Source organism: Mustela nigripes, unplaced genomic scaffold, assembly GCF_022355385.1.
Source record: "Mustela nigripes isolate SB6536 unplaced genomic scaffold, MUSNIG.SB6536 HiC_scaffold_148, whole genome shotgun sequence".
NCBI lineage: Eukaryota > Metazoa > Chordata > Mammalia > Carnivora > Mustelidae > Mustela > Mustela nigripes.
In genome coordinates this window covers 3346820-3370210 of record NW_026739562.1, presented here as the reverse complement: position 1 = coordinate 3370210, position 23391 = coordinate 3346820, and the positions used below count along the sequence as shown (strand labels likewise).

Here is a 23391-nt window from a genome sequence, read left to right as displayed (position 1 = left end):
CTGGGATCATGACCTGAGCCGAAGGCAGAGGCTTAACCCACTGAGCCACCCAGGTGCCCCCATAAGGATGTCTTTAAATGAGAACTCAAGACCCTAGTTGTTCTAGAATCGATAAGGACTTGAACGTAGTAATATCTCATAGGACTCATATGTGAAAACGAAGAGCATTAGCAATTGTCCTTTTCATTGGTATGGGTAGTGAGTATATTTAAACCAAGGGTTTTTTGGTTTCGTTTTGTTTTATTTAAAAGGCCACCTAAGTCCCTCCACCATGGAACATTTTAAGGAGGGCCCTGTGGATTTCAAGAAACAAAGTTCCTTAGTTGCCTGACAGCAGACACCACTTCGTGGGTATCAGATTAAGACAAGCAGCTTGATTAGAGCATATCTAAGTATATATATAACCAATGCACTAAATCAAGTAAAAAGCATGGAGAAATAAATGGTGCTATCACACTTTTTCCTTTTGCTTTATGTCACCAAATGCAAGTCACCTGTAGGCATTCACCTTGGTGGCCACTTTGCACATAATAACATGGTTTCTAAGACCTTACCTTTTCCAATTTTTAACATTTATGCTTTTTTAGGCAGTGAAAGAGATAGGGAATTGTTTAATTATTTTGTTCATATTGGGTTTTTCCCTAGCTATATTTCACACTGCCAAGGGAAACCTGGCTATGTTATTAGATGCGTTGCGGGAATAGGAACATCTGATCAACAAATGGTACACTATCAACTGCCACGGACCTCCAGCTCTTTTTCCTGAAATTTGATATGCTTGTAATTTTTTTTTATAATAATCACTTTGGATATGCGATCTGATGGGGTTGTTAACCTGTGTCTGATAGCTAAAAAGGTTTAAATTGCTTTGAGTTTGGCAAATTTCAAATGGTGATTTTAGGCTTGTTATTATAAAAAGCAATTAAATGAAAAGATAAATCCAAAGCTACGAAATTTAAATTTCTCCTGCATTTTCAAGATCATAACCAAATAAACCTTGCTGACTAAGAAAAAGTTAAGAGATGGGATGCCTGGGTGGCTCAGTCAGTTAAGCATTTGCCTTCGGCTCGAGTTGTGATCCCAGGGGTCCTGGGATCAAGTCCTGCTCTTTGCTCAGCAGGAAGCCTGCTTCTCCTCCTGCCTGCTGCTCTCACTGCTTGTACCCTCCCTCTTTCTCTCCCTCTCTCTGACAAATAAATAAAATACATTAAAAAAAAAGTTAAGAGATTACTGAAATTTTCTTGGTCAAAGAGCATGGTAGTTTAGTATGAAATACTATCTGACTACTAGTAATTACAAAACTGGAAGAAAAAAGGTGGAAAAAAAATCAAAGCCAGCATTCCATATACACATATATATGCCAGAGAGCCTCAGTCATACGTATTTTAAAACTAACTAATGTTCTTTTGTAGTGATTATCAGTTTTAACTGCTTTATTTCCATCAAGCCATGAAACTGAGTAGAAATCATTCAATGATTAAATTTGTAAAAGGGTTTAAAGACTTAGTGCTAATAGTGTTAAAAATTTCAAAGCTGGGAATTCACCTCAAATGGCTGGCTCATAGCGCACAGAAAGAACTTACAGAGGCACAAATCACTTAAAAAAAAAAAAAAGAGAGCTCATTCCACCAACGCAGAATGGACTTCCAGTGTGTGTCTATGTGTGTGTGCATATGCACGTGTGTGGGTGCCCAAGTTCTGAATCAGAATAATCTTTTTGAAGGAGAAGAGTCGTGCAAATGCTTCCTATATAGGATGGCAAAATAGCTCTAAAAACATCCAACAATGAATGGAAGCTGAAATTTAAAAAGAACGACAGCAACCAATGAACTTGCCTAACTTACAGAACTAGCTGCCTTCAGTTCTTATCAGGAGACTGATCTACAACTGCAGTCACAAACCATATTAAAAGTACCTTGTTCAATCATTACTAAGGGCTAGATTAAATAGACCCCGTCTTGCTCATCCTTACTATCTTCTCGTAGATGTACAATCACTTTGTCCATAGTGATCTGAGTGTAGGAAATTATAGTGAGCTCCTGATGTACGAGGGAGCCTACATACGATGAAAGATGTCCAAGTATAACTTCCCAACCCTATCTGTAGGTAAGTGATCATAAAATAGGATTAATGATGCAATCCAGTGGGTATCCTCAAACTATACAAAGAGCAGAAAGGAGGCAGAACTGTGTTCTAAACTTACTTTAGTACCCAAAAATATAACTGACTTCCGTTAGGAGACTCAAGATAGTAACCCTAATACTGGTGGAGACCATTTGCACACCTCAAGTGTCAAGCTCAGCAATTCAGAGATATTATAAATTTATTTTTAGATCAGTGAATAAAAGTATTCCGTAACTGAGTAACAACCTCCACTGACGTCAAGCAGTGCTACGGAAACGTCTATACTGACGGCTCAGTTGCTACCCTCAGTCTCGGTCCTCCTGGAGCATCACAGACAAGGCAGTGCTGATTCAGTTCCGACAGACCACTGGGAGCAGAGAAAATCACGTGCTCTGTGATATTACATCCTGAGGTCTGAACCCCCTCCTGATAAATGCCCCCTTTTTTCACTCCCCTGGCAAAATTTTCTATTTTATTTCAAACATAGTTACTTTTTCAATATTTCTAACAGGTGAATTTTAAAAATCTTCCTTATGTGTATCCTATTAATATGTTTCTAAAGAATATTTCTTGGTATCATTATCTACTTGCTTTAAAGTTATTTTAGTCACTGAGTGACAGGCTGAAACACGAGTTATAATTTAGAAACTATGGCAATAGCTCTAAAAGTAAGAGCTCATTTTAACACTTCTATTATCCTAAGCTTTATTCTTGTTGTTTTAGTGTAGCTATCTTCCCATTTTACAGAAAATACTTTTGATAAAATGAAGTCACCAATGGCTTCTTAAACTGTTAAGCCCAGGGCGTTCCACACTTTTCATCTGCCAACTACTGCCACGATTTTTCCATAGGTACTGGCACCACTGTTTATGTAATGTTTTTCTTTAAACGGATTCACTGTATAATCTTAGATCATGTTAAAATGAGAAATCAGTACCACTATTCATAAATCACAGGTTTGATGTGCTATATATTTTTCCTAGTGCCCATCAAAATAAACCATAAATACTAAAAATTATTAAAAATTTTTTTAAAATACTAAAACTATTTATTTATTTATTTATTTAGCAGCAAAGGCCATAGTCGCCAAACTGTGGAAAGAGCTAAAGCTATTTTTTTTTTAAAGATTTTATTTATTTATTTGACAGACAGAGATCACAAGTAGACAGAGAGGCAGACAGAGAGAGAGGAGGAAGCAGGCTTCCTGTTGAGCAGAGAGCCCGATGTGGGGCTCGATCCCAGGACCCTGAGATCATGACCTGAGCTGAAGGCAGAGGCTTTAACCCACTGAGCCACCCAGGCACCCCCTAAAACTATTTTAAAATGTTAACCTAAATAATACCTGAAAGCTGGTGTGCCTCTAGTGGTATCTGTCCCATACATGGGGAATTAACACAGAACAGACTACTACTGATTTCTTTTTCCTTCTCAAAACCTCTGTTCTTCTGATCTTGAGGACGTAGCTCCCTCTTGACTTCTCAGTACTCCCCTACTCCTTCACCGGCTCTGCTCCTTAAATGGTATTATTTTCTAGGATTCCACCCTTGGCCTTTTCTTCTCACCTTCCACATTCTCTCTGAGGGAGCCAGAGGCATCTCTAAAAGAACATGTCTATTGTGGAACTTATTCTCCAGCCTTACATCATTGCAGAAATTATTTCTTTTCCATATACTCTCTCTTAATGACACTGACATTTATGCAGATACCAAAGTTAGAAACTTCTCTGGTCACTCTCATTCTGAGTCCACTGTTTTCAGCCTTTCCTGCCTCAACATTATCCACAACATCCTCTGCCTCTCTTCACTCTGATCTGACAACTGGCCTCTCAATTCACTGAGAAGCAATCAAAAGTCCACAAGTATACCTATATATTGTCCTGACTCCTATCTCAAGACAAACCCTACCCTACGTTTGTGCCTTAGATTCCATTCCCCCATCTATTCAAGAACTTTGCTTCTACAATTATCTTCTCTCTTTTTTTTGCATTCTTAATTTCTCCTTCCTTACTGGATCAGTCCTATGCAAACATACTGCAAAATGTTCTATTTTTAGAGTAAAACCCAAACCAAATTTATCCTTAATCCCTCATCCCTTTCTAACTTCCATCTCATTTTCTTCTTCTCATTTTAGCAAAACTCCTTGAAAGAGTTGCTAGCCATCTCCAAAAACCCCCTTCACAACCCATTTCATACAAACTTGTAGAAGACTGCCAACGACCTCCATGTTCCTAAACTCAATGGCTTATTCTCTGTCCTCATCCAACTCACCTCTTAGGATGCATCCATGGGGTGCAATAGTAATGATACAACCGACTACTTCTCAAAAACATTTTTATTTCTGGGACAAAATACTTGCCTGACGTTCCTACTGTCTAGCTGGCTGTTCCTTTAGTGTTCTTTCTCTTCTCAACCTCCTAATGTTGACTGGAATAGCCTAGTAATTCTCTGTTGACCTACTTTCCTTTTTATACTAACCACTGAGGTAACTTCATCCAAGCTCATGATTTAAAACACCGTGCCTAAGCCCATGCTCACAAATTATTATCTCTAGCCTGGGGCTCTTCTCTGACGATCAGGAACTCATATATCTAACTGCCTCCCTAACACTTGCACTGAAACATTTAATAAGCAAATCAATCTTAATATTTACAAAGCCAAACTTGTTTGTCTCCCTAAACCTGCTCCTTCCTCAGACTTTACTATTTCATTTAACAGCACCAATGGTGATTACAAATCTTACCAAATAGCACCAGTTGCTCAGGTCCCAAATTTAGGAGTTATCCATTACCTCATTTTCCTTCATTTCCAATATTCCCTCTGGTAGTGTCTTGGTTCTGTTTTCAAATATGCAACCCAAATACAATGATGACTTTACACCTTCTCTCCCTTTACCTGGCTGGTTCAAGCCAATACTATCTTTCACCTGTATTTTTGCCAGAGCAACCTAATTGGTCTTCCTGCTTGTGCCCTTACCCTATCACAATCTATTTTCAATAGAGCAGCTAGAGGAAACCTGCTAATATGTAAATCAGACCATTTTTCTTATCTGCTCAAAACCTTCCACATCATACGTCTTTTTCTTGGAATAAAAGCCCAAATTATTAGAATGGTCTGCAAGGCAGTAAAAACACGGTTATATCCTCCTCCCATTCACCTCTGTTTTCATCTCTTGTAAGTCTGCTGCAACCATACAGGCCTTCTTGCTATTCCTTGCAAAAGCCTTTGCAACAACTATTCTCTCTTGTATGCTGTATGTCTGCATGGCCTAAACGCTTACCTCCTCCAAGACTTTGCTCAAATATCACTTTCTCAGTGGGGCCTCTTTGAACAATCCAGTTTGAATCTTAGCTGACCTCCTGCTCTATTTTCTCCTCAGCACTATCTTCTAAAGGATGTTAGAAGAGTTTATTTTTTATTATAATAAAATAAATTTATTATATCTATCATCTGCTCCCTGTTTCTCTCCAGTAGAATGAAGCTCCATAAGACCTGGAATTTTTTTTTCTGTTTGGTTTCCAGTTCCTAGAATAGTGCCTGGCAGACACTACTGGATAAATGAATAACTAAGCAGTTTTTCACTCGGTTTCCTTTAGTTAAAAGAAAACATTCTGTTGCTTTAGAAGATTATATCCATATCAAATTTCACTTTTTCTTAAATATTATTTGGCCAGGTTAACAATCTATAATAACTGGAGGAGAACTATGGAAAGATCTTAGGCAGGGGCCAACAGGCTCAATCCTCAAAAGAAAAAAAATTTCAAAGGTTCACATCAAAAACCAGAATGGGGCACCTGGGTGGCTCAGTGGGTTAAAGCCTCTGCCTTCGGCTCAGGTCATGATCCCAGGGTCCTGGGATCGAGTCCCACATCGGGCTCTCTGCTCAGTGGGGAGCCTGCTTTCCTCTCTCTGTCTCTGCCTGCTTCTCTGCCTACTTGTGATCTCTGTCTGTGAAATAAATAAATAAAATCTTTTAAAAAAAAAAAAACCAGAATGTATTTGAAAACTAAAACGAATAATTTTATATTTAATGTCTTTCAGAGGGTGAAGTGTAAAACCACTGGCTATCAGAATTTGACTTACTGTCCTAAGCTCTTATGAAAACCAAAGGTAAACACTTTGTTCATGAAAGCTAAATGCTGGGAATCCCAAAAGATTAAAAAAAAAAAAAAAGGCAAGTACAGCCGCCAGATCTGTGTATAATCCAAGGCTATGTGGCAATCTAATGACGCAAAATTCAGAAGGGACAAAGGTGACAAGCTACACCAAAAGGGACTGTTTAAGATGTGCCTTTAGGGTTATGACTGCCCCCATAATCTAGTTCAGGTTCATGCTTTATATAGGGAAGTAACTCTTTTCAGTGATGACATAAACAGTCAGTGATTATACCACCTTCACAAAAAATGTCTCAAGAATGAATTATTTCGGGGGTGCCTGGGTGGCTCAGTTGGTTAAGCGGCTGCCTTCGGCTCAGGTCATGATCCCAGTATCCTGGGATTGAGTCCCGCATTGGGCTCCTTGCTCGGCAGGGAGCCTGCTTCTCCCTCTGCCTCTAGCCTGCCACTCTGCCTGTGCTTGCGCTCTGTATCTCTCTCTCTCTCACACAAATAAATAAAATCTTAAAAAAAAAAAGAATGAATTATTTTGATCATAGCAGTGGAATAGGTTATTACTCATTGGGAGTAACAGAATTATGCACAGGAACCACAGTGGCCTTGGAAGGCAGAGGACTCAGATTTCCATCTCGGCTCTACCGCTGAGTGACACTTGACTTGAGTAACTCATAATCTTTGCTTCTAAACTCATCAAAAGGGGCCTTTACCTCTACCTTCCCCTTCTACCACATAGATACTTGTCAAAGAATAATTTCTAAACCAAATAATTATAGCCCTTTTTAGTAAAGAAACATGAAAATCTTAAAAACATAGGAGAGTTACATTCGGCTTTATTGCAGGATATGCTTACATTTAAGGATTTTGAAATCTGTAGCATATTAAACCAAAGTTTTATTTCTTCTTATGGAAATAAATGGAGGGAAGCTAACTAGTAGCATATTAAAAATGCTGTAAAAACTGGAACTTTAAGACTTTATCTTGTTTTTTAAAGCAGACATGTTCATTAATTTTTATGAAGAATGTCATAAAGCAAGTCTCAATTGCAGGTAGCATATCCTGGGTAGTCCACAGGAGGGCAGCAAAATGCAAGATTTCTTTTTCTTCAAAATCTAAACTCCAGGTAAAATTGCTTTAAGCCACAAGTTATAAATCTACAGAAATTTAGGTTGAAGAACATAGACTAAAACTATAGGTAATGAACCAAATTATAAAAAGAGATGATTTAGGTAAGTAAAATTATTAGGTAAATAAAATTATTAGGTTAAAAAAATTTTTTTTCTCTAGTGGTGAAAGCTTTCAAATACATATTATTGAAAAACCAGCATAAAATTCTAAGCATAGATAGATATTAAAGTCTGAGTCCTACTGTACAACATTTACTCGTCATTTCTTAAGATCTGGGTCAGTTTTTTTTTTTTTTTAAAGATTTTATTTATTTGAGAGAGAGAGAATGAGAGAGAGAGAGAACATGAGAAGGGAGAGGGTCAGAGGGAGCAGCAGACTCCCTGCGGAGCAGGAAGCCTGATGAGGGGCTCGATCTGGGGACTCCAGAATCATGACCTAAGCCGAAGGCAGTCGCCCAACCAACTGAGACACCCACGCGCCCCTGGGCCAGTATTTTTAAGTGGGCATGTCTCTTAATTATGAAAAGACAAGAGAAATTGTGGGTTAGATGCTTAATTATATTCAGCAAATACCAAAGCCATTGTCAGTGGCATACCTGTGAGCATCTCATGTAACTGATGTCTAATAAATATGACCGGACATTACTCTTATGTTCCCTAACAAAAGAAAAATAATACTGGATGAAAAATACTGAAAATAAAGTAAAACCATACATATCAGAGACATAATAATAAAATAATCTAGACTGTTTAAATAGAAAAATATCTTTGCTAGATATAACTTTTTGATTAGCAAATTAGTGAAGTTGAAGGAAAAAGTACTTAGAAAATATTTTGGAGTAAAATCCACAAAGTGTATTTTTCTGGACTTCTTGACAGATCGAATATTTAATCATTCTGCTTATATTGTTACTAAAATTTATTTTCCATTTTTGGTCCTTAGAGAAGATAATCATTACTTCATAAAGTTTCATTCTTTCTGACACCTATATTGTTTCCAGTTAAAAGAAAAGTCCTTTTTTAGTGTTGGGCACTGAAAAGAACTTACTTATACTCGAAAGCACTGCAACTTTACTTAACAGATTCCATTTTACTTTAAAAAGTTGTTGTTATTGAAGAATGGGTTTGTTAAAGTGGCACATTCAGTTCTATTTAAGATAAACTGTGAAATAAGAAACCATTAAATGTGGTAAAATGCATGTATTTCAAAACTGCCACAATAAATGTTTAATCAAAACTGAAAGTGCCAGCCTCTCTTTTAATAGTTAGCTCAAGAGTAGACAATTTAAAAATCAAATCTATTAAAGCTTTCTTTCCCAGCATCGCTGAAACTGGGGTGCTGATATAAAACTACCTATAAAAGAGAAGAATTTATTAAAAGCTATTCAAAGGAGAGAGATGATGTCAAGTACTTTCTATATAAGAACATACACCTAACACATGGTAGTCAACAGAAGTTTAGAAAAACTGTCAGATAAATAATTATGCATTGACATAGTTTTTGGCTATAAAGCCTTTACAAGTGGAAGCATTTTGTAAGCACAGTGATTGTGTATTTTTAAGTTGAACGAAGTACCTGTGCAAAATTTCCAAGAAGCATACACTGAAAATCTGTGAAAAATTCCACGATTACATATGAAAAGCAATAAAATACTTGCTCATGTTAACAGACTGCCTATGCCTACAATTTTAGCATTAAGTTCATATCATCCAAGAGATTATACTATGTTATAGCGGCTGTAAAAACAGTTACTAACACGGATATTTAAAGAAAATAATTTGTTAAAGACTAACAATAATGGTCAGAAAATTATTAAAGAAATGTTTTCTAACAGTAATTAGTTATTTTTGATCTTGTAGAAAATCTTATCTGTAAAGCTTTTAAATACTAGCTTTTTTTTAAAATGGTAGCTTTTTTTTTAAAAAAAGATTTTATTTATTTGATAGAGATCACAAGTAGGCAGAGCAACAGGCAGAGAGAGAGGGAGAAGCAGACTCCCTGCTGAGCAGAGAGCCCGATGTGAGGCTCAATCCCAGGACCCTGGGATCATGACCCGAGCTGAAGGCAGAGGCTTTAACCCACTGAGCCACCCAGGTGCCCCTTAAATGGTAGCTTTTCAAACAGACTTTCATAAAGTAATGACTTAAGTTGGGATGGTGAGGGTAAGAGCAGCTGAAATTCTTCTCTAATAAAAATCAACATGGGGACGCCTGGGTGGCTCAGTTGGTTAAGCAGCTGCCTTTGGCTCAGGTCATGATCCCAGCGTCCTGGGATCGAGTCCCATATCGGGCTCCTTGCTCCACAGGGAGCCTGCTTCTCCGTCTGACTCTGCCTTCCACTCTGTCTGCCTGTGCCTGCTCTCGCTCGCTCTCTCTGACAAATAAATGGGGTCTTTAAAAAAAAAAAAATCAACATGAATTCCTTGATTACTATATAGAAAAAGAATCATAAGCCTTGTTGATATCTTGAAAACTTCATACTGTCATAATAAAAACTTCAGAAAGATAATGTCTCAGACAAGTAGGACAACTTATGAAGTTATTTCAGTATTTAAAAATTATTTCAATATTGCAAAAGTGAAAAAGCAAAAGGCAGACAATCATCTGAAGGTACAGAAATGCAACCACTAGTCACAGGTTTTTCTCTTTTTTGTCCTCAACCATTTAGTAAAGCCCAGAGATAAAGAAGATTAAACTGGGTTTTCAAATACAAGAAGTTCAAGTTCAAGGAGATACTTGTTGCTTTGAAGTTTCAGCTTTTCAAAGCTGGAACTCAGCAAAGTAATTACGAATATATAGGATTCCTGTGGAAACAGTAATGTAAAAACACTGTCAAAGAAAAAAATCAATACAGAAATGAACTCAGTATTGACAATGAAGTTGTCAACTTAGAAAATGCTGTAGCTTACATTTCCATCAGGCGGTATCAGTAGTTAGCAGATGGTGGATTCTCTTCTAAAGTAATTAATCGCAACATAAAAGGGGCTAAATTAAAAAAATTTGTTCAAGAGCTCTCTCTGAAACAACTAAAAAAAATATTCCCTCTTCCCAAGTCAAATTATTTTCTTTCATTGTATTAGATCAAGTAATAATATCTGTGGCATACCTGGACAACTAAATATTAAGATACTACAACTTCGTAGGTTGGTTTCAGGCTATTAGTTTCCTGGGCTAGTTGAAATTATGCTCTGGGGAAGAAGTTCGAGACAACTGAATTCCATCTCTTTTTTTTTTTTTTTTTAAAGATTTTTTATTTATTCATTTGACAGAGAGAAATCACAAGTAGTCGGAGAGGCAGGCAGAGAGAGAAAGACGGAAGCAGGCTCCCTGCTGAGCAGAGAGCCCGATGTGGGACTCGATCCCAGGACCCTGAGATCATGACCTGAGCCGAAGGCAGCGGCTTAACCCACTGAGCCACCCAGGCGCCCCCTGAATTCCATCTCTTGACATGACTGACATAAATAATAAATTTCAAGAAACTGAAATCCTAAGCAAAAGCATGTGAAGTAATATTAGCAAAAAGGCTTTTTAGAAGAGGGTCACTATATATATACAAAACTCTTCTTTCCAATAACAAAGACATCAAGAGGGGCAAGGGAGATGTAAGCAGGTAAAAAATATGAGACTATTTATAAAAGCAGCTCATTGAGAAAAGTGAAATTCTGTTTACAAGGGTATTGTTAGGTAATCTAGGGAATTTAAGAGACCATAACATATTTTCTGGAATTAAGTAAGAAGATAAAGATCCATAACTCGCACCTTTAAGGTGGAACTATTTTGTAATTATTATGAATTTCTAATGGCTTACTTTTACCCAATACCTATCATGTGATAAGGGCCTTATTTAATCCTACCAACAAGTCTATGGGACAGATTTTCCCTTTCATTTCATAGATGAGGACAGAAGCTACTTTACGGGGACCAGAAACACTGTAATGGCAGAGCTAAGGCTCAGACAGGAGTCTGCAGGACTCTGTTGCATCGCGCAGCTACACACTGTTGCGTTGTTGACACACTTAGGCCTTCCACACTCATGCAAGCAACTCCAGATTGTGCTCAGTTCTCATCCACAACTGAGCAATGGAATTTTGCTGCTACTAGGTTTTTAGTTTCTTCACTAAAAAATTGGGCTCTGATACTTAAAAATGTACACTACAGTATTACTGCCTATCATTTCAATAAGATCCCAAGGCAGTCTAGCACAGTGAATGGAAAACCATTTGCAGGATGTATTTTTTCCGTAAGTGAACAGATGATCGACTGATAATGCTCTGCTTGAATATTACAATCTGATCTGAGCACTAACAAAGCACCCATGGTGTGTTCTACAACAGCAAGGTTCTGAGGGTCCACATATATGTAAACCTCGCCTCTCCTAATTCAAGCTGAATGTTTTTTATTCTTACAGTGAAAATTAAACAAGTAAATAAACATAATGGAACCCTTAAGGAGTTCTAACCAATGAATTTACAATAGTTCAGATAGTTATTGACTCAAATAACTTTTTACCCAGATGAACACACTTATGCATATGTATGTGTGTGGGGGTGTATGTGTGTACATGTATATATGTATATATATATATATACACTGGTGGCTGTGGGAGAAAGTGGAAGTATGCAAGAAGATACCCCTTAGTGTCAGGTGACTAGTTTAAAGGTGCAGTCAAGATCTGGATCATCTTTACTGAAAAGCAAGGGGGTGTATTTCAGTGAATGAGGATCAGATCTTTAAATCTTATTGCAGGTTGTCTATATGGAGATATATATATATATATATATATATGAAATATACCCCTTACCATGAATATCAGTCGTTAAGAAACACATCTATCAATCTCAGTTGAATACACTTTAGCCAGCCTTTTTCAGCGGGTTCTAGGACAGAATTAGACACAATACCCTAAGGCATGTATATGTAAGTAATGAATTAATTTCCTTCTGATGTATGTAGAATTATACTAGTGATGTAAAATCCCTGGGAAAAATGGAGAAAATCATTTTCTGTGTTCTGCTGATCAGAACAGGAACCCTGGTCCAGCTCATTATTTTGCCAGCATTTAACAGCTGCTTACCACTGCAAACAGAAGAGGTGATGTTGTACAGAAAAGGATAAAACTGCATACAGCGTATCAACTTCAGGCTGTTTTCACATTCTGGGCATTTGGTCGTTAATTTCAAAGCCTGTCTAAAGGCCTCAAGTGCCCCACTGATATTCTTCAGAGCAAGGTAAGCATTTCCCAGGCTCAAAAAGGTCAGGGGCTGGAAAAAAAAATTAGAACAATGTTAGTAAATTAATATTTCCTGAGAGTTACAAAACTTTTGAAGTATACGTCTTTTGGCTTCTTTTAGGTTATCTCATAATAGTTAATGGCTAACTGTCCATTTTATTTAAATCCAATTTTACCCTTTTACTAAAATAAAAAGTAAAGTGTAATAAACACTAAAGTATATAAATCAGTGAATTTTTATATGTGTATATATCCCTGTAACAACCTCTCATCTCAAGATATAAAACATTTAGAATGTTTCTAAGACTCCAAAGGATTCCCTTGGGCAACCCAACCCAATTCCCAGATGCAACCAGTGTTGTTATGTTCTATCACCATAAATTAGCTCTGCCTGTCCTTAAACTTCATATAAATGCAATCAAACAGCATGTTCCCTTCCATGTATATATAATCTATACGCTTTTGTAGATTCTTTTACTCAACACAATATCTAAGGTTTACAAAACTGAATGTTTTTTGTGTATAGTAGTTTATTATTTTTTTAAAAATTGATGTGTAATGTCTACCATGTGAATACATTGTTCACTGTTTGTTCATTCATGTTTGTTCATTATCATACTGATAAGCATTTGGACTCTTTCCAGTTTTGGGCTATGATGAATAAAGCTACTATGAACATTTTTGCAACTACCTTTTGATAGATATATTTGCTCCTTTTCCTTGGATATATATACTCAGCAGTGGGTCTTAGGGCAGGCATATATTTAGTTTTATAAGATACAACCAGTTTTTTTAAAGAGATTTTTATTTATTTATTTGAGTCAGAGAGTATGAATGGGGGTAGGTGCAAGGGGAAGGCAGAGGGACAAAAAGACTCTGAACTGAGTGTGGGCTCTAAGGTGGGGCTCAATTCCACAACCTCAAGATCACAACCTGAGCCAAAACCAAGAGTCAGGTGCTTAACTGACTGTGCCACCGAAGCGTCCCATGACCAAGAAGTTTTCTAACTCCTGGGATGTATCTCTTACCAGAAAGTATGAGAATCTATTAGTACTGTCAGTTCTTTAAATTTAGCTGTTTTAAATCAAAACTACAATGAGATATCACCTCACACCAGTCAGAATGGCTAAAATTAACAAGTCAGGAAATGACAGATGCTGGTGAGGATGCGGAGAAAGGGGAACCCTCCTACACTGTTGGTGGGAATGTAAGCTGGTGCAACCACTCTGGAAAACAGCATGGAGGTTCCTCAAAATGTTGAAAATAGAACTGCCCTATGACCCAGCAACTGCACTACTGGGTATTTACCCTAAAGATACAAACGTAGTGATCCGAAGGGGCACGTGCACCCAAATGTTTATAGCAGCAATGTCCACAATAGCCAAACTATGGAAAGAACCTAGATTTCCATCAACAGATGAATGAATAAAGAAGATGTGGTATATATACACAATGGAATACTATGCAGCCATCAAAAGAAATTAAATCATTCCATTTGCGACAACGTGGATAGAACTAGAGCGTATCATGCTTAGCAAAGTCAGTCAAGTGGAAAAAGACAACTGCCATATGATGTCCCTGATATGAGGAAGTGGTGAAGCAACATGGGGGGTTAAGGGGGTAGGAGAAGAATAAGTGAAACAAGATGGGATTGGGAGGGGGACGCCTGGGTGGCTCAGTGGGTTAAGGCTGCTGTCTTCGGCTAGGGTCATGATCTTGGGGTCCTGGGATCGAGTCCCACGTTGGGCTCTCTGCTCAGCGGGGAGCCTGCTTCCTCCCCTCTCTCTCTCTGCCTGCCTCTCTGCCTACTTGTGATCTCGCTGTCAAGTAAATAAATAAAATCTTTAAAAAAAAAAAAAAAAAGATGGGATTGGGAGGGAGACAAACCATAAGTGACTCAATCTCACAAAACAAACTGAGGGTTCCTGGGGGGAGGGGGGTTGGGAGAAGGGGGGTGGGGTTATGGACACTGGGGAGGATATGTGCTATGGTGAGTGCTGTGAAGTGTATAAACTTGGCAATTCACAGACCTGTACCCCTGGGGATAAAAATATATTTTATGTTTATAAAAAATAAAAAATAAAACAAAAAGATCAAAAAGAGATTTTTAAAGATTATAGGGAAAATGTGGACTTTTATGCCAATAAATTGGAAAGTTTATATAATTGTTAATTTTCTAGAAAAAATATAACATAAAATCGACTAAAAAAGAAATAGAAAAACAAGTTATAAAAATAATTTAGCTGTTTTAGAAAAATAATGAAGTAGCATCTCAATGTGGTTTCAATTTGTATTTCCTTGATTAGTACTGGTGTTGAATATTTTGTCATGTGCTTATGGCCATTTGGATATCCTCATTTCTGAAGTGCCTGTTGTTTTCACCATTAAAAAAAAAAAAAAACCAGGGGCGCCTGGGTGGCTCAGTGGGTTAAAGCCTCTGCCTTCGGCTCAGGTCATGATCTCAGGTCCTCAGATCGAGCCCCGCATCAGGCTCTCTGCTCAGCGGGGAGCCTGCTTCCTCCTCTCTCTCTGCCTGCCTCTCTGCCCGCTTGTGATCTCTCTCTCTGTGTCAAATAAATAAATAAAATGTTAAAAAAAACAAAAACAAAAACAAACAAAAAAAACAACCACAGGTTGTCTTCTCCTTACTGATTTGAAGGAACTCTTTATATATGTACCAGATATGGGTCCTTTGTTGGAAATATTTATTGCAAATATCTTCTCCCAGTCTGGGCTTTGCCTTTTATTCTTTTACTAGTATCTCTGATAAAAGACATTCTTACTTTTGATGAAGTTCTGTTTACAGATATATATGTGAATATGAATATATAAAATATATATTTATACACATATATATTTTACAGTTAGAGCTTTTTAAATGTTTGTCTACTATAACATCATGAAGACCTTCTCTTATTTTTTCACCAACCTTTATTATTTCATGTTTCATATTCTGGTACCTGATCCACCTCAACTTAATTCTGTGTATGAAGTGAGGGAGGAGGCAAGGTTCATTTCTTTTTCCACAGGGATATCCAAGTATTCCAGCATTACTTGCTGAAAAACCAACAGGTGTCTCCACTGCCCTGAACTACTGGTATATCTTTATCATAAATCAAATAACCATAAATACAGGGGATACTTCTAATTTTTCTCTTATGTTTTATTGGTATGTTTGAGTATTCTTGTGCCAATACCACACTGACCTAATTACGGCAAGTCTTGAAATATAGTAATACAAGCCTTCCCACTGTCTGTTAGGTCATCCACAATATGTCACTATAACCAAGCCAAGGTGTACAAAATATGCCATATTACAGAGGCATAATCTAAGTAGCTCTCAGATTACATTTAAAATCTTACTTTGTGGTTCATACCCAGATGCAATTAAATCCCATATTTGGATTTCAAAGTGTTTTATATTTTCACATAAGAAACAAAATGTTTAGGGCGCCTGGGTGGCTCAGTGGGTTAAGCCGCTGCCTTCGGCTCAGGTCATGATCTCAGGGTCCTGGGATCGAGTCCCGCATCGGGCTTTCTGCTCAGCAGGGAGCCTGCTTCCCTCTCCCTCTCTCTCTGCCTGCCTCTCTGCCTGCCTCTCTGCCTACTTGTGATCTCTGTCTGTCAAATAAACAAATAAAATCTTTAAAAAAAAAAAAAAAGAAACAAAATGTTTATTCCTATGACCAGAATGATGGTTGTACAAATATCTTATACTGAGATAAACTCATTAGTATTTTGGGAAAAAAATGAATTTTCATCAGTGCATCCAGAAAATAACTGAGTTTTTACTAGTGTTTTATATACTGGGGATACAGCAGAAAATAAGAAAGATAAGTCCCTGCCTTTATAGACGTTTTAGTCAAGAGTCATAAAAGCACAAGTATGAGAAGAATGTGATGGAGAAGAGTATAGCTGGGAAGAAACATTAAATAGACCAAAGTGGGGAACAGAATGTCATTTTAAATACTGGAGTAAGGGAAAGACCTACTGAGTAGTTAATATTTTAAAGGATTTCAAGGAGACAAGGCAAGCTATGAAGAATCTTGGTGGAGTGAAGTATCCAAACAGAGAAAATAGAAGGTTCAAAGAGGCTGAGGTGGGAGCATGCCTAGTATGTTCAAGGAAATGCAGAGGTAAGTGAGGCTAGAACAGAATGAGCAAAGGAATGATTTCATGGGGATGAGGTCAGAAAAGTAACAAAGTCATGTAAGACCTTCTACACTACTATAAATTCTTGTCTTTTACTATGAGTTACATGGAGAACCATTGCGGAGATTTGAACAAACGACAACATATGACCTTGTGTAAGGATCTTACTGATTGCTATGAATAGTCTACAGGGGGACAAATGCCAAAAGCAGAGAAGTTAGGCCAGAGACTAGTGAAATAATTCAGAAAAGATAATGGTATATTGGGTCAGACAGCAGTGGAGATAAACTGCAATTCTGGGTATATTTTGAAAATATCAGCAAGGTTAGTTAGAATACACTGAATTTACCTTGAGACAGGAAAAAAGGAGTGAAGGACGGCTCCAAGTTTTTATCCTGAACTACTAGCTTTACTGTTTCCCGAAATGGGAAAGACAGAGAAGAAAAGACTGGAACAATGTAAAGGAGCTTAGTTTTGGCCTTTAGTTCTAACGTGTGTTTTAGACATCCACATGGAGACGGTCAAGTAAGCTGCTGGATAAAGGATCTGCAGTTCAGAGCAAACCTGACAGGTGACTCAAGAGGGAAATGACAGGGGTCTCAAGATGTGGCGCTGGAACAACCGGATGTCTATGTGATATGAACTTTGATGAATGAACTTTGATCTCCACTTTGTATTACAAAAAAAAATTTAACTTGAAATGGTTCACAAACCTAAATGTAAAACCTAAAACTTCAAATGGTCTCAAAGACAACATAGGAAAATATTTTACTGTATTTGAGATAGCTATTTAAAGACAAGTAATAGACAGCAAAGACAAAATAGAACTAATTGCTTTCAAATTTCTTGTAAGGATACCTTAAATCTAACAATAAAAATCAAAAGAGAAAAGATGGGCAAATTGAAGGGTATTTTTAAAAGAGAAGACAAAAGCGGGGTACCTGGATGGCTCAGTGGGTTGAAGCCTCTGCCTTTGGCTCAGGTCATGATCCCAGGGTCCTGGGATCCAGCCCCACAGTGGGCTCTCTGTGGAGCAGGGAGCCTCCTCCCACCCACACCCCCCACGTACTTGTGATCTCTGTATGTCAAAAAAATAAATAAAATCTTTAAAAAAAGAAAAAAAAAAAGAAAAAATTTTTGCATGTATGATGGAGTTAAAGATTTTGTATAAAGAGTTTGTATGAAATAAAAAAAAATCTAAATTTGAACAAAATGAGCAAAGTGAATACAAAAACTTTTATTTTAAAAATATGATTAAAGGGATGTGTGGCTGGCTTAGTCTGTGGAGCATGCGGCTCTATCTCAGGATTATAGGTTCAAGCCCAACCTTCAATGTAGAGATTACTTAAAAAAAAAAAAAGAAAAGAAAAATAAAACTTCAGAAAAAATTAAAATAAGAAAATAAAAATGCAATTAAAGGATAAAGAAATTTATGTTACAACGCAGGAGAGATATCTTTTAAATTACACTTGTTTTACAAATGTTAAGTCAGAGGCTGTGTGGCACGGCCAAAGGGTGTGAGTGCTGTGGCCAATCTCCTGGAGTTCAAATATATCCAACTTTGAGACTTCTGGTAAATCCCTTTTGCCCGTTTCTTTATCTATCAAATAGGCAAATTCTATCTCGCAGGGTTATTGTGAGGATTAAATGATTCATCACATGTAAAGGGATCGTGTTTAGTAAACAATAACAAAAGTTAGCAATTAGTTCAATTGCCAAATTCTGGGGAAGCTACCAATGAAATGAATACTTTCCGACCTTGATGATGGCAATGTAACTGGCCCAAATCTTTTGGTAGATGTTTGGCATTTTGTATCAAAGCCATCAAAAGACTCATTGGCTTAGTAATTCCACTGCTAGCCATCTTTCCTAAGAAAATTACGTGGAATGCAGAAAAAAACCTTATACAGAAAACCATTATTGGTAATAGGTAAGCACTGTCAGCAACCTAAACATTCAACAACTGAGGAGTACGCTGTGATATACAAATTCAAAAGCAGCCATTAATGATGACTAGTAAAAACTATGTGGTAATAAAACTTTTTTATATAGTAACTTTTGAAGATCGCCAGTGCAACAGTGTTGCAACACTACAAAATATTTGAATAGAAGAAAAACTTACAGGACTTTCCAAATGTTGGTAGTTGAGGGAAGGGTGCTTGCTGATTAAGGTGTATTTTTGTGGTATCTATTCTGATCCACTGATTTCTCTTTTGACTATTACTGTAGCACCACAGTATTTAACAACTGAAATTTTAGTGTAATTTTCAAATACTGAAAGGCAGTTAATCTCTAAAGGAGCTCTTTTTTCTTCAGAGGAATACTGCCTCACTGCCTTCGCTGGTGACAACAGAAAGTGAAAAAAGTATCAGGGGAACACAGCTGTGGTAGCCTTTGGGGGCCCAATCATCACATCCCATATATAGCATCTGTTTCCACTGTACCTGCACCTGGCCCACAGCTTTTGGACCACAAAAAAACATTTGATAAATATCTGATATACTTTTTTGGCACCAGGCCTGTTGTACAGTATAGCAACAGTAAACTTTGACTCAAATCTACTTGTGAATTTGTGTATTTCAAGGGAAACTCTTTTTTTTTTTTTTTAAAGATTTTTATTTATTTATTTGACAGACAGAGATCACAAGTAGGCAGAGAGGCAGGGAGAAAGAGAGGAGGAAGCAGGCTCCCTGCTGAGCAGAGAGCCCGATGTGGGGCTCGATCCCAGGACCCTGGGATCATGACCCGAGCCGAAAGCAGAGGCTTTAACCCACTGAGCCACCCAGGCGCCCTCAAGGGAAACTCTTAACAGACAATATTTTCTTCTCATACTTAAAAAATTAGTTCTGAAATATCACAAATAAACCTAAGCACTCATGCACACTTCTTTTAAAAGTTTTTTTTGGATGGGCACCTGGCTGGCTTAGTCCATTGAGCATTTGACTTCAGCTCACTTCATGATCTCAGGGTACTGGGATGGAGTCCTGCATGGGGCTCCCCTCTCAGTGGGGAGCCTTCTCCCTCTGCTTCTCCCCCTGCTTGTGCTCTCTCTCAAATAAATAAATAAAATCTTTTAAAATAAATAAATATTTTTTGGATATGAAACTTATGAACATTTAAACACTAGGTATAAGAGCAATTTAATTGTATATTTACTATAACTATATCATCAAACCTAGGTTGTCATCAATTGTAACATGCATCCTTATTTTAGAGAAGTTGTATCTCAGAAATTATGAACTAGAGTAATTAACTACACAGCAGTGATTAACTCCATGAGATGCATGTGGGAGGTTCAGGGCATGAATATTAACCCATCTGTCTATTCTTATCAATGCGACCTTTAAACTATGCTCTGGCTTGGTTGAAATAAAGATATCTATAAATTAAAGTTGTAAAATAATATAATATTAAGCAGCAGGCATAGTGTGATGAGTAGGTTAAAGAATCAGATGTTTCAGACTGCCATAAAAAAGTGGCAGTATATTTTTAGCAGCTGTGTCATTCTTATTTAAACATAAGTTCCTAAAAATAAATTAACTACATAATTACAAATTTCACTCATTTTAAATAAAGAAATGACACAAGAGAACTATAGGCCAGGATTTCTGATGAACATAGGTGCAAATATCCTCGACAAAATACTAACAAACTGAATCCAACAATACATTAACAAAAATCATTCATCATAATCAAATGTGATTTACTCCCGGGATACAATGGTGATTCAATATTCATATATCAATCAATGTGATACATCATATCAGTTAAGAGAAAGGATAAAAATTGTATGATCATTTCAATAAATACAGAAAAAGCATTTGACAAAGTACAACATCCATTCATGATAAAAGTCCTCAACAAAGTAGGTCTAGAGGGAACATACCTCAACATAATGAAGGGCATATATGAAAAACCCACAATAAACATCACCCTCAATGGGGAAAAACAGAGCTTTTCCCCTAACACCAGGAACAAGTCAGGATGTCCACTCTCGCCACTTTTATTCAACATAGTACTGGGAGTCTTAGTCTCAGCAATCAGACAACAAAAAGAAATAAAAGGAATTCAAATCGGTAAGGAAGAAGTAAAATGTTTTACTATTTGCAGATGATGTGATACCATATATAGAAAAGCCTAAAGACTCCACCAAAAGATTACTAAAACTGTTAAGTGAATTGAGTAAAATCACAGGATATAAAACCAATGTGCAGAAATTTGCTGCATTTGTACATACTAATAATGAAGCAGCAGAAAGAGAAATTGAAAAAACAATCCCATTTACAGCTGTACCAAAAATAAGACCTATGAATAAACCTAACCAAAGAGGTGAAAGAACTATACTCTGAAAACTGTAAAATACTGATGAAAGAAATTGAAGAGAACATAAACAAATGGAAAGCAATCCCACATTCATGAATTAGAAGAAAAAACATTGTTAAAATATCTATACTACCCAAAGCTACCTACACATTAAATAAAATCCCTATCAAAGCACCAACAGCATTTTTTGCAACTAGAACAAAAAAATCCCAAGATTAATATGGAACCACAAAAGACTCTGAATAGCCAGAGCAACTTTGAAAAAGAAAAGCAAAGCTGGAAGCATCACAATTCTGGATGTCAAGTTGTAATACAAAACTGTAGTAATCAAAACAGAATAGTACTGGCACAAAAACAGATATACAGATCAATGGAACAGAACAGAAAACCCAAAAATTAACCTACAATTATATGGTTAATCTTATTAAATCAGGACAGAATATATCTAATCGAAAAAAGATAGTTTTCAACAAATGGTGCTGGAAAAACTGATCAGTAAATAGTAATAAAACTGGACCACTTTCTTACACCATACACAAAAATAAACTGAAAATGGATTAAAGACCTAAATGTGAGACCTGAAAACATAAAATTCCTAGAAGAGAACAAGGCAATAATTTCTCTGACATCAGCCATAACAACATTTTTATAGATATGTCTCCTGGGACAAAGGGAATTAAAAACAAAAATAAACTATTGGTTTCTATATCAAAATAAAAAGCTTCTGTACAGTGAAGGAAACAATCAACAAAACTAAAAGTCAACCCATGGAATGGGAGAAGGTATTTGCAAATAACATATCTGATAAAGGGTTAATATTCAAAATATATAAAGAACTGATACAACTCAATACTAAAAAAAAAATCCAATTACAAAATAGGCAGAAGACATGAACAGCTATTTTTCCAAATAAGACATCTAGATCGCCAACAGACATATGAAAAGATTTTCAACATCACTCATCATGAAGGAAATACCAATTAAAACCATGATGAGATACCATCTCACGTTTGTCAGAATGGCTAAAATTAACACGGGAAACAAAAGATGCTGGCAAGGATGCAAAGAAAGGAGAACCCCTCACACTACTGGCGGGAAAGCAAAATAGTGTGGCCACTCTGGAAAACAGTATGGAAGTTCTCAAAAAGGTAAAAATAGAACTATCCTATGACCCAGCAACTATACTACTAGGTACTTACCCAAAGGCTACAAACATACTGACTTGAAGGGGCACATGCGCCCTGACGTTTACAAGCGCCATTATCAATGACAGGCAAATTAAGGAAAGAACCCAACTGTCCACTGACTGATAAATGGATAAAGATGAAGTCATAAATATAGTGGAATATTACTCAGCCATCAAAAAGAAGTCTTGCCATTTCCAAGGACATGGATGAAGCTAGAGTGTATTATGCTAGGTGAAGTTAGTCAGAGAAAGAAAAAAACAACCATATGATTTCACTCATATGTGGAATTAAAGAGAGAAAACAGATGACATATGGGAAGGGGAAAAAAGAGAGGGAAGCAAACCATAAAAGAGACGATAGAGAACAAACTGAGGATCGATGGAGGGGCGGTAGGCGGGGAATGGGCTAAATGGGTGATAGGTATTAAGGAGGGCACTTGTGTTGAATGTGATTTAAATTCTACTCCTAACACTAGTATTACACTGTATGTTAACTAATTAGAACTTAAATAAAAATTTGGAAAAAAAAAACATTAAAAATAGAACTCCTAGGGCTCCTGGGTGGCAGTCTGGTTAAGCGACTAACTTTTGGATTCAGCTCAGGTTGTGATCTCAGGGTAGTGAGATCGAGCTCTGCATCAGGCTCCATGCTCAGCACAGAGTTGCCTTGAGATTCTCTCTCTCCTTCTCCCTCTGCCCCTCCCACTCATGCTCTCTCTCTCAAATAAAGAAATAAAACTTAAAAAAAAAAAAAAAAAAAAAAAAGAACTACCCTATGATCCAGCAAACACACTACTGGGTATTTATCCAAAGAATACAACAACACTAATTCAGAAGGATAAATGCACCCCTTTGTTTACAGCAGCATTATTTACAATAGCCAAGATGCAGAAGCAGCTCTACGGTTCATCGATAGATGAATGGATAAAAAAGATGTGGCGTATATATACATACAAAATGAAGTATTATTCAGCCATAAAAAAGAATGAAATCGTGTCATTTGCGATGACATGGAGGGAGCTAGAGAGTATAGTACTAAGTGAAATAAGACACAGAAAGACAAATACCTTATGATTTCACTCATACATGTAATTTAAGAAACAAAAGCAGCAAAGGAAAAAAAAGAGAGAGAGAGAGACAA

At 36.9% G+C, this 23391-nt stretch overlaps 1 protein-coding gene across 3 annotated transcripts in view; it reads right to left on the bottom strand.

Annotated features, from left to right (window-relative positions):
- The window catches only part of LOC132008445 (tetratricopeptide repeat protein 17), a 118795-nt gene that overhangs the window by 51556 nt on the left and 43848 nt on the right, over window positions 1–23391 (bottom strand). For all 3 annotated transcript variants that reach the window (XM_059387065.1, XM_059387066.1, XM_059387067.1), the window contains exon 16: window positions 12434–12620. In XM_059387065.1, the coding sequence (XP_059243048.1) occupies window positions 12434–12620 (187 nt within the window). The remainder of the gene's footprint in view (window positions 1–12433; window positions 12621–23391) is intronic.